This window comes from Melanostigma gelatinosum, assembly GCF_949748355.1.
Source record: "Melanostigma gelatinosum genome assembly, chromosome: 4".
Lineage (NCBI taxonomy): Eukaryota > Metazoa > Chordata > Actinopteri > Perciformes > Zoarcidae > Melanostigma > Melanostigma gelatinosum.
The window spans coordinates 17,340,806-17,354,326 of NC_136637.1; the positions used below are offsets into that span (position 1 = coordinate 17,340,806).

General features: G+C 43.2%; 1 protein-coding gene across 1 annotated transcript in view; it reads left to right on the forward strand.

Moving 5' to 3' along the window:
* bcar3 (BCAR3 adaptor protein, NSP family member) overlaps positions 1 to 13,521 on the forward strand; it is a gene marked incomplete at its 5' end in the record, with an annotated part of 56,736 nt that overhangs the window by 14,605 nt on the left and 28,610 nt on the right. The window contains 2 exons of the mRNA XM_079267969.1: positions 12,013 to 12,205; positions 12,784 to 13,038. Coding sequence (XP_079124095.1) covers positions 12,013 to 12,205; positions 12,784 to 13,038 — 448 coding nt within the window. The remainder of the gene's footprint in view (positions 1 to 12,012; positions 12,206 to 12,783; positions 13,039 to 13,521) is intronic.

The window sequence follows — 13,521 nt, forward strand, 5'->3', positions numbered from 1 at the left end:
CGGCTGTGTTGTCCAAGCGTCAGATCTGTTGTGTCCCTTCCTGAACTATATGAGCTGAGGAAGTGAGCACAGATGACACACTGCTAAGCTGTGCCACGCTAAACATGGATTCACACAAGTTTTACATTGTGTGTGTGTATGTGTGTGTGTGTGTGAAAGAGAGCGAGAGAGAGACAGCAGGTGTTCATGCAGACAGTTTGTTTGTTTGTTTGCTTGTTTGTTTGTTTCCCTCGTGGACGGTGTTGCTGCCATGGTGACAGAATACTTAACAGCGGTCAGTTGACACGTACACACATGCATAGCTGTCGGCTTACTTAGATTTCAGCGTTTTTCTCACATCATAAGTTGCTCAACACACTTTCAGCCAGTTGAAATTACAGATTTGAACCTGTTCTTTTCTTTGAAAAATGACCTGCAGCAGCTCTGTGCGAATGGATGGCTGTTCAAATCACACTGACAATATCAATAAAAACACAATTCACTTCAATAGAGAATGCAGAGATGTTTAAGTCCACAACCTTTGCATATTGGATCATGCATGGTACACCCTACCATGGAGCGCAGGCTGCACCAGGATAACCTCTCTTGTGAAGGTGATAAAGTCATCAACATGACCTGGAGTTAATACTGAGTGTACTATAAACATGTTCCTCTGTCTGTCTGCGTGTGTCAGTAACACCAACGCTTATCTCTCGCATGTCAAAACAGGGAAGATCCAGTTCCCAGAATTATGCTGGGAGACATCCAAAAAACAGAAATACTTCAGGAAAAGTAAAGCTGGGACATTGATTGCTAAAATAGCAACAGACTCTCTGCAGTTGACTGTGTTTTTGCTCTGTATCTGTCCCTGGTATTTCATGTTTATGAAATAATAAACAGAATTGGTTTGTGCAGTGAGAGGTGTCTTGATATTACTGCACTCAGTTGCCAGTTTATTAGCTACACCTAGCTTAAACGAATGCAGTGCAACACAACAGTCCTGCAATTAGTCTTAACTTCGTGAAGGTTATAATGTTCGGTTGATGTTGAAACTGTTTTAGAGAGGTGTTGATTCAAGCGTATGATCCTTTCAGAGGGCCGTCATGTGGTGCTGTTTATGTGTATACAAGGGAAAAAACTTGCTCCGTTACTTTGGTACAATACGTCATGAATGCATAAATCTAGGCCGCTGCATGTTGCAACCTTTACAGATTCATCCGACGTAGAAGTTGCTGTGACTCATGAGTGTTGCTCCTGTGCAATTCTGCATCATTCATTGTGAGGCTAATTTAAATAACCGGCAAGAGTGCCATTGATCAACTGTCGACTGTGGCTTTCTTTAGAAACCGTGAGTCAGAAACATTTGCAAAGATTTCATTCCACCTGAAGAGATCCGGGCCGATCACTTTTTATCGTAAGACCCCGAGGCTGCAACCGCAGGAATGAGGAGTGGCCGAAACATTGAACTGTTTACACTTTTCTGATCAGAAACGCTCGCATGGAAACAGGAGCATGTGTATACACAGATCTATACAGGAAAAAGGGAGTGAAGGAGAGGGGGGGGGGGGGGGGAGTGGATGGAATGAGGGGGACAGAATAGGGAGAAAGGAGGATGAAATCGGGAGGAGAATGTCCGTTGCACAGTTCATATCTTCATACAGGAATACTGCAAATCTATACACGGAAAGGAACCAAAATGAAAGAAAAACCAAAAGGTTGCTAATACCACAAGTTCTAAAAAACAGTTTTACTCTAATCCAAGTATGTGCAGGTGGGAAAGCCAAACCCATCTATTTAATGGTTTGGGAAACACTGATGCCCTGAGGTGGAGTGGTCACTGTTTGGAAATGAGTGACTCAGCGAGGCGTTGTGCCAACACGATGTGCTGCCTGAGTGGCAATGTGCACAAAGCAAGGCTCGGCCTGAGGACTCACATCAGCAGGAAGTGCAGGAAATGGCTTTAATGATTCTCAAAACTCCTTTTTTTCCTTTAAAGTAGGAAAATAAACAATTTCATCTGTCGACTTTTCTGAAGGTGGAGATCGAGCCTCGATATTGTACGCTTCCTGTGCAGTATAATTAATTTGTACACAGCATAAAACATCTAAAAATACTGTTAAGTGGAGGAAATTACACTGTTGGTCACAATGGCACTTCCTGCTCTGCCCTTTCATGTATAATCGCATGTCTAATGGATATATAATGATCCCACAGCAAAGTAACCAGGACCAAACAAACATCATCAGATTATGAGCACAACCAGAACAATGTGCCTCGTCCAAAGAGCATTACAGTCTATGGTGTGAAGCTGCTTGAATCCGATTATTTTAAAGTGAGGATGAGGATGTGCCTGCTTTCATAAAAGGTTTGTTATTCGGCAAACAACTTGATAAGAGCTTTCATCACAAGGACACATATCAAGGATTATCATTCCGCTCAGCCGCCCCCATCATCACCGCCCCTCATGCCCCCATTTTTAGGGAAGTGTAGGTGATTCAGGAGATGATTACAGATTACCCCTCCTTGACTCACTGTACACCTTCCTGGAAATGCCACCCTCACACACATAAAGATGCCAAGAATGTTCACAAGCCCGTGTGAAATAGTTCTGAGATTTACTCAGGGGGAAAAAAATGAAATTCAACAGTCCCTCTACCTGTACCGGAGTCCAGGAGCAACTTCTGAGCTTGGCTTTGACATTGAGGCTGTGCTCCCTGCTCACAGTGCTGTTGCTTGCTGTGAACAGGTCAATGTAATGATTTGATCACCATAATGCCTCAGGACCTTTATATTGCATGCATTTGACACATGTGCTGTGGTTTGTCAGGAGTATGACTTTAGGATTTAGTCTTTATTTAATGTCCAGTGACTCTGCCTTCTGGTTTTAGTTTGTGGACCTCTTCCCGACTATATGTGGTGAAAAGGAAAGATGCTTAAATTTGAGCAAAAGTACAGCCATTGTGGTTCCCAAGCTTTTTTGCTTATGACAGTCCAATTGTAGTGTAATTACCCTCTCAAAGCGTTGTACTCAAATCATTTCAACTATTCTATGCGGTGTTTCACAAACAAAAAGATAAGATATGAAAATAATCATAATAATAATACACAGTATTTAAGATCAAAAGACCTACGTGTGTGTGCGGCATCATCTCTCTGTGTGTGTGTGTGTGTGTGTGTGTGTGTGTGTGTGTGTGTGTGTGTGTGTGTGTGTGTGTGTGTGTGTGTGTGTGTGTGTGTGTGTGTGTGTGTCCGATGCGGGCCATCTGATCATCTCGGCTTTCATCGCGGCAGGATGGGCTCCTTGTATTGTCAGAAAGGAAACGCAAAAATGTGCACACGCATGCACGTGTCTGGGTGCTATCAACTCTAGACAATACAGAGGTGGTTTAATTTGCATAAATATATTCTGCTATTCTGTTCGTTAGATAAAACTTTATTTCAGAAACAAAAATGTTTATAAAGATGTAAGAATGATGATGATGAAAATGATGATGAAGGTAGTGTGCCCTGCTGTGACCTCGTGACTCTGTGGAAACTTTACACACACACACACACACTCAACATGACCTCATACCTGATGTAGAGCTCTTTTACATGCTTCATCTACTTTACCAGATGAAATGTGATCTGCCAGCGTGCCCTCCATATTTGAAAGCTTTGTCATAAGATCACTCAAAGTAGATTTTAAACTGCGATGCCGATTTATGTTTCACTCAACTCTGAGTCAAGCAGTTCAACTCCACGAGTCTCGAGTGCACCTCAAGTTGCTTAAACGTGTCACAACCATGCAAAAGATACGTTTTCTTTTGTTTTTCCTTTTCATCCCCTCTCTGCATTTAGCCACATTCGGTCACATCTAAATCTTCTCTAAGCACCAGAGCAGTTGGTGGAAGAGGTCACAAACAAAAAGACTTGTAGCATGAAATATGAGGCTGTGCAGGGTACACAGAGGAGAGGGAGGAGGAGGTCTGAGTGGGGGAGAGGAGGGCAGAGGGAGTTTTGTTCAGGAGTTGGGGGGGGGTTGTTGGGGGGGGGCAAGAGACAACTCAGCTAAAACAGAAAGAAAGAAAACTCCTCCCAAACACTGTGGGGAAAGAGGAGGGGCTGGGTGCTCGCAAATCACTCCCCAGAGAGGGAGAGAGAGAGAGGGAGAGGGAGAGAGATGAGGGCAGGGCTTCTGGTTGTGCAGTGCTACTTGTTGTTGCCTGTCTGAAGGAGCGCGAGTGTGTCGTCTTCCAGTCGGTCAGCAAACTCAAGTCATTCAAACAAACTATGACATGGAATCATTCTGACAGAGGGATATCAATCTAAACGATAAAGAAGAGCAAAGAGCGGGAACAGGAGGTCACACTGACAGGTAAGGAATACAAATCTGTGTTTCTGCATCAATATGCAGAAGATGTGTGTAGGAATGTGTGGAGACAGTTATCTTGATGGACATCTTTTCCCTCTGGAAGCTTTTTCATTCGCCTCAGTTCTTCTGACTTCTCATCATCTCAACTACAAGTTAGAAATAGAAAATGCTCCTTTCTTTCTGCGGCAGATGCATGTTTCACCACACTCCCATGCCTCCTCTTCATCTCTCAGCGGGCCCTCTCTCCATCCCCTTTGGTTGAATTGTTTACAGCTTGCAAGTGAGTTCGATTTGCTCGGGGACTTTTTTGAGCAATGCGTTGCCTTCCCAAGACACTGGGTGTGACTGTGGTTGCTGGGATTGGTGGTGCTAACTGTGGAAACCCCAGCAGGAAATAATTACATGAAATATGACAGATAAGATCAAGAGCTTTCATCAAGGTTTTTATTCTTGTTCATTTGTTTTCGAGTAAGTTTGGGATTGAGCCTTTAAGGTTTAGGTTAAGGTCACAGTTAAACATTTCATAGAAGTTTATTCCTCTCAGTCAAACTGATAAAGTATAGGTTGTGATGCCACTGCAAAGTCATCAATATGTATTGTAGTATAGGACCTAAAGCAGTCGGTGTGAGGCTCTTATCAAACGGCTCTTTGCTTAAGAAACACTTTGACAGGATGAATGACTGCTGCTCAGATTGAAACTGTGACCTTTCAGTGATGAGAACACATCTTTAAACAGCAAGCCACCCACGGGATGATGACAGAGGCAGGCGTGTGTGTGTGTGTGTGTGTGTGTGTTGATGTCTTGTGCAGATAAACACACACATGCGGCAGGTTGTTGCAGACATTAGTCAGTGTTGGGTCTGAATCCCATAGTGTCAAGAATCAAGCCAATGAGATTCAACCTTTAATTAACGCTGAAACGTGTCTGTGTCAGATTCACAGCGGTCAGCTTTAACTTTGAGATGGTCGCATACTTGCAGTGTCAGTGTGTGTGTGTGTGTGTGTGTGTGTGTGTGTGTGTGTGGTGTTGTGTTACTTGCCCCAGTGGGATGAGGTGGTTGGTCCAGCCAGCTAATCAACACTATGTGACTTGTAGTCTGACCAACTAAGGTTGAAAGTAAAAAAAACAAATCTATTTATCAAGACCATTACTTGAGTATCATTTTGCGATATTAACTTTAGCAGTACAACTTTGTGCTTTAGACTTTACTTCATTTCAAAGGAGAATGTTGTTCATGTCGGCAAATATTCAACATATACAAAGTATATGATGAGCACGTAGAATAAGAACCAGATAAAACCATCCAGCAGTATACCGAATGAATAACATCAGTAATCTGAAAGGAGTATTTGGACATTTGGTACCAGAAACTGAAATCTGGAGCTTGTTTTTGTTCAAGGAAATGTGCTCATGTGCTTTCTTGTCAATGCAGATAGATACAAGAGGCAGGAGACGGTGTCGTAGCTTAGAATAAAGACTGGAAACTGATTTACCAGCACCTCTAAAGACCATATGTCCCGTCTAATCCATAAACCAAAACGTCATCATGACAAGTTCTGGTTTCACAGGGAGTTAAGTGCTGGAACTATTTCTTGGCCAGGCCATTGACTTCCTGGAGTCCTGTCATCACCTGCTGGTCCGAGCCTCATATTTAGCATACAGACAAAAGACTGGTGTTGATCTTCTCATCGAACCGTCTGAAAGAAAGCAAATACGCATCTAGAAGTTACAGATTAAAGACATTTAGGAAATTCGGTGTGAAATGTCTGACTTCTAACGGATGACTTCTACATGGTACTATTGTTGTTTTAACTTAATTATGCAACTAAATACTTGTTCCACCACTGACTGACTCAGCCGACTGCTTCTTCTTCTTCTGTGTGACTGACTTGTCTCACAGTGTGATGAGCAGTGACTGTACAAAGACACAGTCACTCTGTCACTGCAGACAAATGAAGTAAACACACACTGAGGGTAGGTGGCGAGTGTTTGTGTGTGTGAGAGAGAGATTCAGAAGGAACCAATGGCAGCTACTGCTGTGGGATTTAATAAAAGCCTCATTAATATGTTGCACACATACTTCACACACACACACACACACACACACACACTGGTGGGCCCACGCACAGAAGAGCGCAGTAGGACACCTCTCTCTCTTTCTAACAAAGGCAGGCTCTAAACAGCGGTCATGTGACAGTTGTTCCCATTGTTCACTTCTGGCCAGGGGTGGTTTTGCTAATGCACTGGTGTCTGTGTGCGTGTGTGTGTGTGTGCATGTGTGTGTGTGTGTGTGTGTGTGTGTGTGTGTGTGTGTGTGTGTGTGTCTGCGCCATAGCAGGAAGACACTTTAAGTCCGCCAGAGGAAACCACTTATTCCCAAACATCTTGGTGTTGTCCTCCCTATACTGTGTGTAATGCAACATGTGACCGTTGCTGTTTTAACTCCATTTCATTTATAAATCATATTATTGGTTAGAGTGTGTTTTGTAATGTGTAAACCAGAGGACTTTTAAAATTCCTTCAGCCAAACCTAAATCCTCAACATGCACAGTAGTCCATGGGGCCAGTTTTTAAAACCGCTACTTCAGTGGATTAACCACAAAGCCCACTTACTCCTGACTCATGTGTATGGCTAGCTGGAGAGAAAGGGAGAGAGTTTACCTTTGAAACATTCAATTACATGAAACTGAATTTGTTAGGAAAGTGTGTGTCCTCCAACATTGTGACACATAGTTACAGGTATAATTAGGTTCATAGTGAAAGGAGGAAGGGAAGCAAGAGAGATATTTGTTTTATTGGCAGTAATCCTTTATAATGAGATGGCTGCCGTCGAAATGTTTATACTGCCACTTCCTCTTCCTGTTAATCTGCGCTTGTTTCCCACCCAAGGCCTTGTGTATCTGTGTGTGAGTGTGTGCTGGTGTTCCCAACCCAAGGTCTTCACAGCTGTGGGTGACACAGCAAACCTCTCTTCACAATATTTTGTCTTTCGTGCCATGGTCAAGGAAAATACGTCTGATTGGTTGCCAGGTGTCTATATCAGCGGGGAAGCCGCTGGTTCTTGGAGTATTTTGCCAATGTAAATCCCCCCAATTTTCTTTTGATGCTTTTCTCAATGAAGCCTGGTTGAAAACCTCTGAGTTGCTGACCACTAGAGCCTGATAAACCAAATATTAGCTCATTAGAGATCGATCGTATTGCAGTATATGTACTGCGTATGTCATTGTACCTGTACCCATCGGGCTATAGTCCACATCTTTTCATTAAAAGCTGGCTACATAAATCACATCAAATCAGCTACAAAGGGTTTTTGTAGGTTGATTTACAAATATAACTCAAAAATTGTCAAATTGATGTGATCATTATGACAAACGTTAAGTTTACCGTTCCTTGCAGCCGCTACTTCTGTGCTTCTGATTTGACTGAAGATGACATTGGCGCAGCGTCAGTCGCTGCTCACGAGTTAGGGCAAGAAACAATCCGGCCGAACAGAAACCCATTGAAACAAACACGACGTCCGTCTGATGATCAGGTCGTCCTCCGTCTCCCTCAGCATAGAATCAAGGTAGTCTGTGGAATAATGCAAGAATATCTTTTAATTATATGCTTCGTCATTGTAAGTGTTAACAAAACCAACTGTATTCGCTGAATTCATCGAACATTGACACAGAGAATTGGAAAGTAAAAGACTGCTGACTGTGTTATGAGTTCAGCTCACCATTAATGAGGCCAGCAATAGATTTGGAAACTTGTTGATTGGTTGTGTCTTAACTACATTTGTTTTACTTTCCTCCTGTTTGATCACACAGGCTTGTAGCTTTGACTTTTTAAGAGAGTTGCATGCCGATCCAAATCTTGAAAGTGCTTCAAATAACACGTCTCACATGGTCTAAGGAGGAAGCGGGAGTTTTGCTTCCCTAATCCTGACGCTATATCAGTACTTTTCAAACATACTTCCAGTCAACACTGCTATCCTGAAGCCTTACGGAAGGTTGTTTACATTAAACTGCATGTAAGCATAGCAACAATAGTCATGCTTCACGCAGATTACCAGTTAACTCACTGTGGGAACGAACCCAAACAAACTACGAACTAACTTAAAAATGAAAATAGCTTTTTATTCCTTTGTTTATAGACTTGGTGAAGGAAATGCCAGAGCTCCTTCTTTCTCTTTGTGTGTGTGTGTGTGTGTGTGTGTGTGTGTGTGTGTGTGTGTGTGTGTGTGTGTGTGTGTGTGAGAGAGAGAGAGAGAGATGCAAGGTGCTGAACAGCTGTAGGGAGGAGAGGATGATGCAGGGACAGAGAAAGAGGAGAATAAAAAGAGCAAAGTCTATTATTACGAGAGGTGGCAGGACAAAGGATAGAATGAAGGAGAGAAAGTGAGGAGGCAAAAGAAGAGCTGACATCATGATGGACAGACAGGGGGGGGTAAAGATTGAGAAAGAAAGGGAAAAGATGGATAAAAGGGAAATAGTGTGCAGGGAGTAGATGGGTAAGACGGAGAGCGGCGAGGTTAAAGGAGAACAGTGAGTACGATTTTCACACCTTCCCTCGAAGTGGAAATGACTTCCTCTCGCTCTTACCATGAATAATTTATTCATAAGATTAATCGACAAAGTATTCATGTGCGTAAGTGCTGTCTGTCTGTGTTTTCACTCAGTGAGGGGCAGTCCTTTCTCCTCTGTAGATGAGGGTGTGTGTCTGGCAGATGGTCAGGGCCACACATACACACATCAACACACACACACACACACACACACACAGAGCTGACCATCCCTGAGGGTCTTATAATAGGTCCTCCCCTGGAGTCGTTCTGCCCCTCAGAGGAATCCACACTCTGACCCAGCATGCCTTAGCAGGACTTTTACAGTGTGTGTGTGTGTGTGTGTGTGTGTGTGTGTGTGTGTGTGTGTGTGTATTACCTTTACTCGTCACGCTGAAGAGTCTTGAGCTGGACAGCTGTTCCTTTCCCGAAACCTCTATTTGCATTTTAATTGACATTCATCATCATCACAAGCTGGTGACTCTGTGACCTCCTGCTGAAGTTGGGTTTAGTTCCACTTTATATTCCAGGTTTTCTGTATTCACTAAGCTCCGAAGCTTATAGATCTTTTGTTCAACATTTGATTTCTCCTTGATGTTTGTTGTTTGACAAACAGAGCCTTGTATGACGCATTGAGGTCGCAGGGCTCTGCATTTCATCTGCTGCTTCGGCCAGTTGAAATGACCACCATTACCAGCAGCTGTCGCTAATCAATACACAGATTGTAAGTAACTTGCCAAAGTAAAACTTGAGTGAGTAATGTGCTGTCCGTGTCTTGGAAAAAGGTCACTTGTAAGAGAAATAAAGGCACTCTTAAATCACAAATGGACAGACCAGAGTTATGGTGCTTTTATTGTGAAACAATATCTGTCAATAGACTTTTAAAAAACGATTTATTTAACTGGTTTGATAAAATGCTATCAAACCCCAACCACATCACAGAGGATGTCAACATGCATATGTTCTGATCATCATATATATGAGATATATGTTCATGATTTTCTATTATCCACTACTGTACTGGTACTGAGTCCCCTTTGTACAGCAGCAGAAGTGTCGACAAGTTTTTCAGAAAAGCAGTTCACTCCACTCCCTGAAGGAAATACTCCCAACATATCGGGGAATGTTTTCTTTCTAACAGGGAGTTAGATGAAAAGATCAATATCATCCCTGTGCATGTAGTGCAGAGCTACCTTCATGACATATTTACTTTAGTTTAGCACAATGGAGGAAACAACAAGCCTGGCTTCATGAAAAGGTGACGTCTTAATGCACAGTGGTCCTAGTCACACATCGCATGTTTGTAATGGACAGGTCGAAACGGGGAACAAAAAGACTTTGATCAACTAGCTTGCTAACCAACTACAATATACACGTAAACAGGACAACTTCAGAACCACTGAAAGGCATATTTTTCCTCTTTTGGTAAAAGCGAGCTGTGTCCCTGAGGTCCCAGTCTTTGTGCTAAGCTAGACTCAACAGGTCCTGGACAACCTCCTATCTATTTAGCAAGAGGGCAGACAAGCGGAGTAAAACCAACATGTCACGAGTATTCCTTTCAAGCCGGAAACTCAAGTTCACCCGTGGTTTCTTATATCAGTGAAAGTCTTGTTTCTCTCCGTCCTCACGTAAACATCTGGTTACAGTCCTATACCACCACGCTGAGCCCATTCACAGAATGCATGTCCCACTTCTTTGGCCTTACTTGAACCCGCTTCATCATGCTCACACTTGCACACACGTCATGTCTATTTAACCTCTTCTGTTGATGCGTGGACTTTAAATGTGACTTTTTAATGCATTGATTTGGTTTTACTTTAATGTAGAAATTGATCTTTTTATCTGGTTGAATGCCACTAATGACATTTAACTTCATCAAATAAGGAAATAATTGATTTACATTCAATGAACCTGGTGAAAGTAATTCACAGCTTTGACAACAGATCATCTGCCTTTGAAACCATTTTTCACCAGGGGCCGTGTCGATCGCCTCGGTTCAAAACATTGCCTCTTCTTCAGGGCGGACATCATCTGACTCCACAGCTAAGCCCCCACCGCTTCCTCTGCTGCCTGCTTTCTCTGATCGTAATCAGGTTGTCCAAATAGAGACACAATAACAAACACCAGCGTGGCTGTTCATGTCAGATTCTTAGCTAAGATTAGAAACAGGGAGGGTTTGTGGAATCTCGTACCATCCAGTCTACTGCCGTGTCTGTCAGCTGATGGTATTTTAGTTTGTACAGTGTGACTAACTGCTGCATGGTGAGGGATTCAGAGCAGATGACAGCGTGCTGTCCAGTCATCATCACAGGGGAATATATCAAGAACCTGTCCACTGTTTTCATCACTGCCAACCTATCTGTCCGGTTCATCTCTATGCACAGTCATTCAAGCTGCCCGTCTGTCTGATCAAGCCCATTAGCAAAGACAGAAGAAGCTGGTTGTCAGTGCCATGCTGGTATGTAAAGAACGTTCATTATTCCCTGATGGTGTGACATTCAGAGCCTGTTGAAACTGATGCGGAAGGTCACATCGTCTGGTGAAATTGTTATTGGCTTTGAGCCCAGCAACATGTAAAAACTACAACTGCTGGACGGGCTGAAACATCTGTTTGACTCCACTTATTCCAGTCGGTGTTACGGCTTGGGAGGTTGACAAGTCATCCTTCTTGTACAGTGCAACAGTGCTCTCCTAAGGACGAGTTCAAACATATACATTTGTTTCTGAGTGCACATTTTATTCATATTTGTCTGGAATGTTTTGAGTACTGTCTGAAATATCTCTTGTGTAATATCTCACTGAAATATTGTGATAACATCAAGTCTTAAAAACAGTGCAGTACTGGGGCAGTGATCGCTTTCCAAGCTAAATAGTTCCTATTTCAATTTTTCCAAAACAAAGAAAACAGTTTTGTGCATGGTGTTACAATACATAATTGATTGATGTGAAGTATGTGAGTGTATTGGTGGTACCACAATTCTCTTACTTTTCTTTATCTATTTATCATCTTAGTAAAGTACTTTTTCAGTGGAAGGACTGAGGTCAACTCTTCAAATCCAAAGCTTTGAGGTGCTGGCTCATTGAACTCAAGTCCAATAAGTCTGACTTTGCATTTCTATATGCGTTTCCTTCCAGAGTTGAGGATGATGGCAGAGGGGCGTTTTGCCAGTCTGCCCAGGTCCCTCCATGCACACCACTCCCTGGGAGGAGGCACTGCACACCCTGGAGTCCCCTCCAACTCCCTCGGTGTCCCCAGCAGCAACACCTCCTCCAGCGGGCTCCAGGCCTCCCTCGCCTCCTCCATGGACCTCCTCAGCTCCAGACCTGGGTGAGTTGGCTGACTGACACACAATCAAAACGGGTCTTCAAAGAGTCTGAGCAGAATTCACGGTCTGCCTGAGTTAAACAAGCGTGTAGTTTTCTCTGTTGGGCAATTCAGGTTTTAGGATATTTGAGATCGTGGTTTAATCAAATACAAGTTGGAATAATCAGCAGATGATCACAAAACAAATAGACTAGATCTACTTTTTCTCGATTCAGACCCACAAACCATAATTTAAGTGAAACCTGACCCTTTCCCTAAATGGCAAATATGTCAGGCTGAATTAGAGGAAAATATTTACAAGAGAATACACAAGACATCCAATACTTCCATTTGACGTTAAGGAGACGTGAACATAGCTTAAATGTTCGTCTGTGTACAGTCAGCAGCATCAAAAGACTTCAATAAAGTGTTTGACAGCATCACATTTATACCCTGTGTCGACTTGTTTAAAGCTTTAAAAAGGATAAAATCCCGTGCGGGTTTTTTTCTCAAAGAATAGTCTTCAAAGTGTTTTACTGTATTTACTTCTATGCTTCGGTCTTATTCTTCTCTTTCCCCCTGTGTCGTTTTCCCTTCCCCAGTTTCCCTCCAGGGCAGGGCAGCGGCCTATCAGAGCAGTCCACTTCTTCCTACCAGCCAGTCTCCATTCACGGAACTCTGCCGCGTCGCAAGAGAGGTGGGGCCAACCTCGCCCACGGGAACTACACGTGGGACCCCAGAGCCAATCACACGCAACAGATACCTTGGGGGAAGGCGTCACCGGTCCCTGGACCCGCCCATCAACCCATGACCTCTCCGCTGGTCCAAAATATCATCGATGACTGTCATGGTTACAGGTAAACACATGTATAAACACACATAAACATGCTAATGCTGTTGTCTCTATTGATGAACAGAACAGAAAGGAAATTCTTAGTCGGCTAACACTCGACTGATCGATGAGTTCGCCACAAAGCACCACTTCAAAGCCTGTTTTTACCAAAAAATGTGCTCATAAGATTCTGGTACATGAGTCATTCAGTATGAAATCCTAGTCGACTAAGACCAAAACGACCTATTGGACTGAAAAGATGTTCCAGCTTGCTTCTTCAGAAGGAGAGTTTGGAGTCGCATGGAGAAAGGCGAGTCCGTAAAGAGCCCTGAGGGGGTGGAGCAGTTAGCTCAACTTCAGAGGGAACATGCACACCTCATTCTTCATCATGTCCTCCCATCTTTCCATCTTTCGTGTAGAGTTACGACAGACAGTATCTGATGTAGCCAGCTGTGTGTGTGTGTGTGTGTGTAGCCCCCAGTAGTTGGGTTACCTTTGTAGGTCAGGG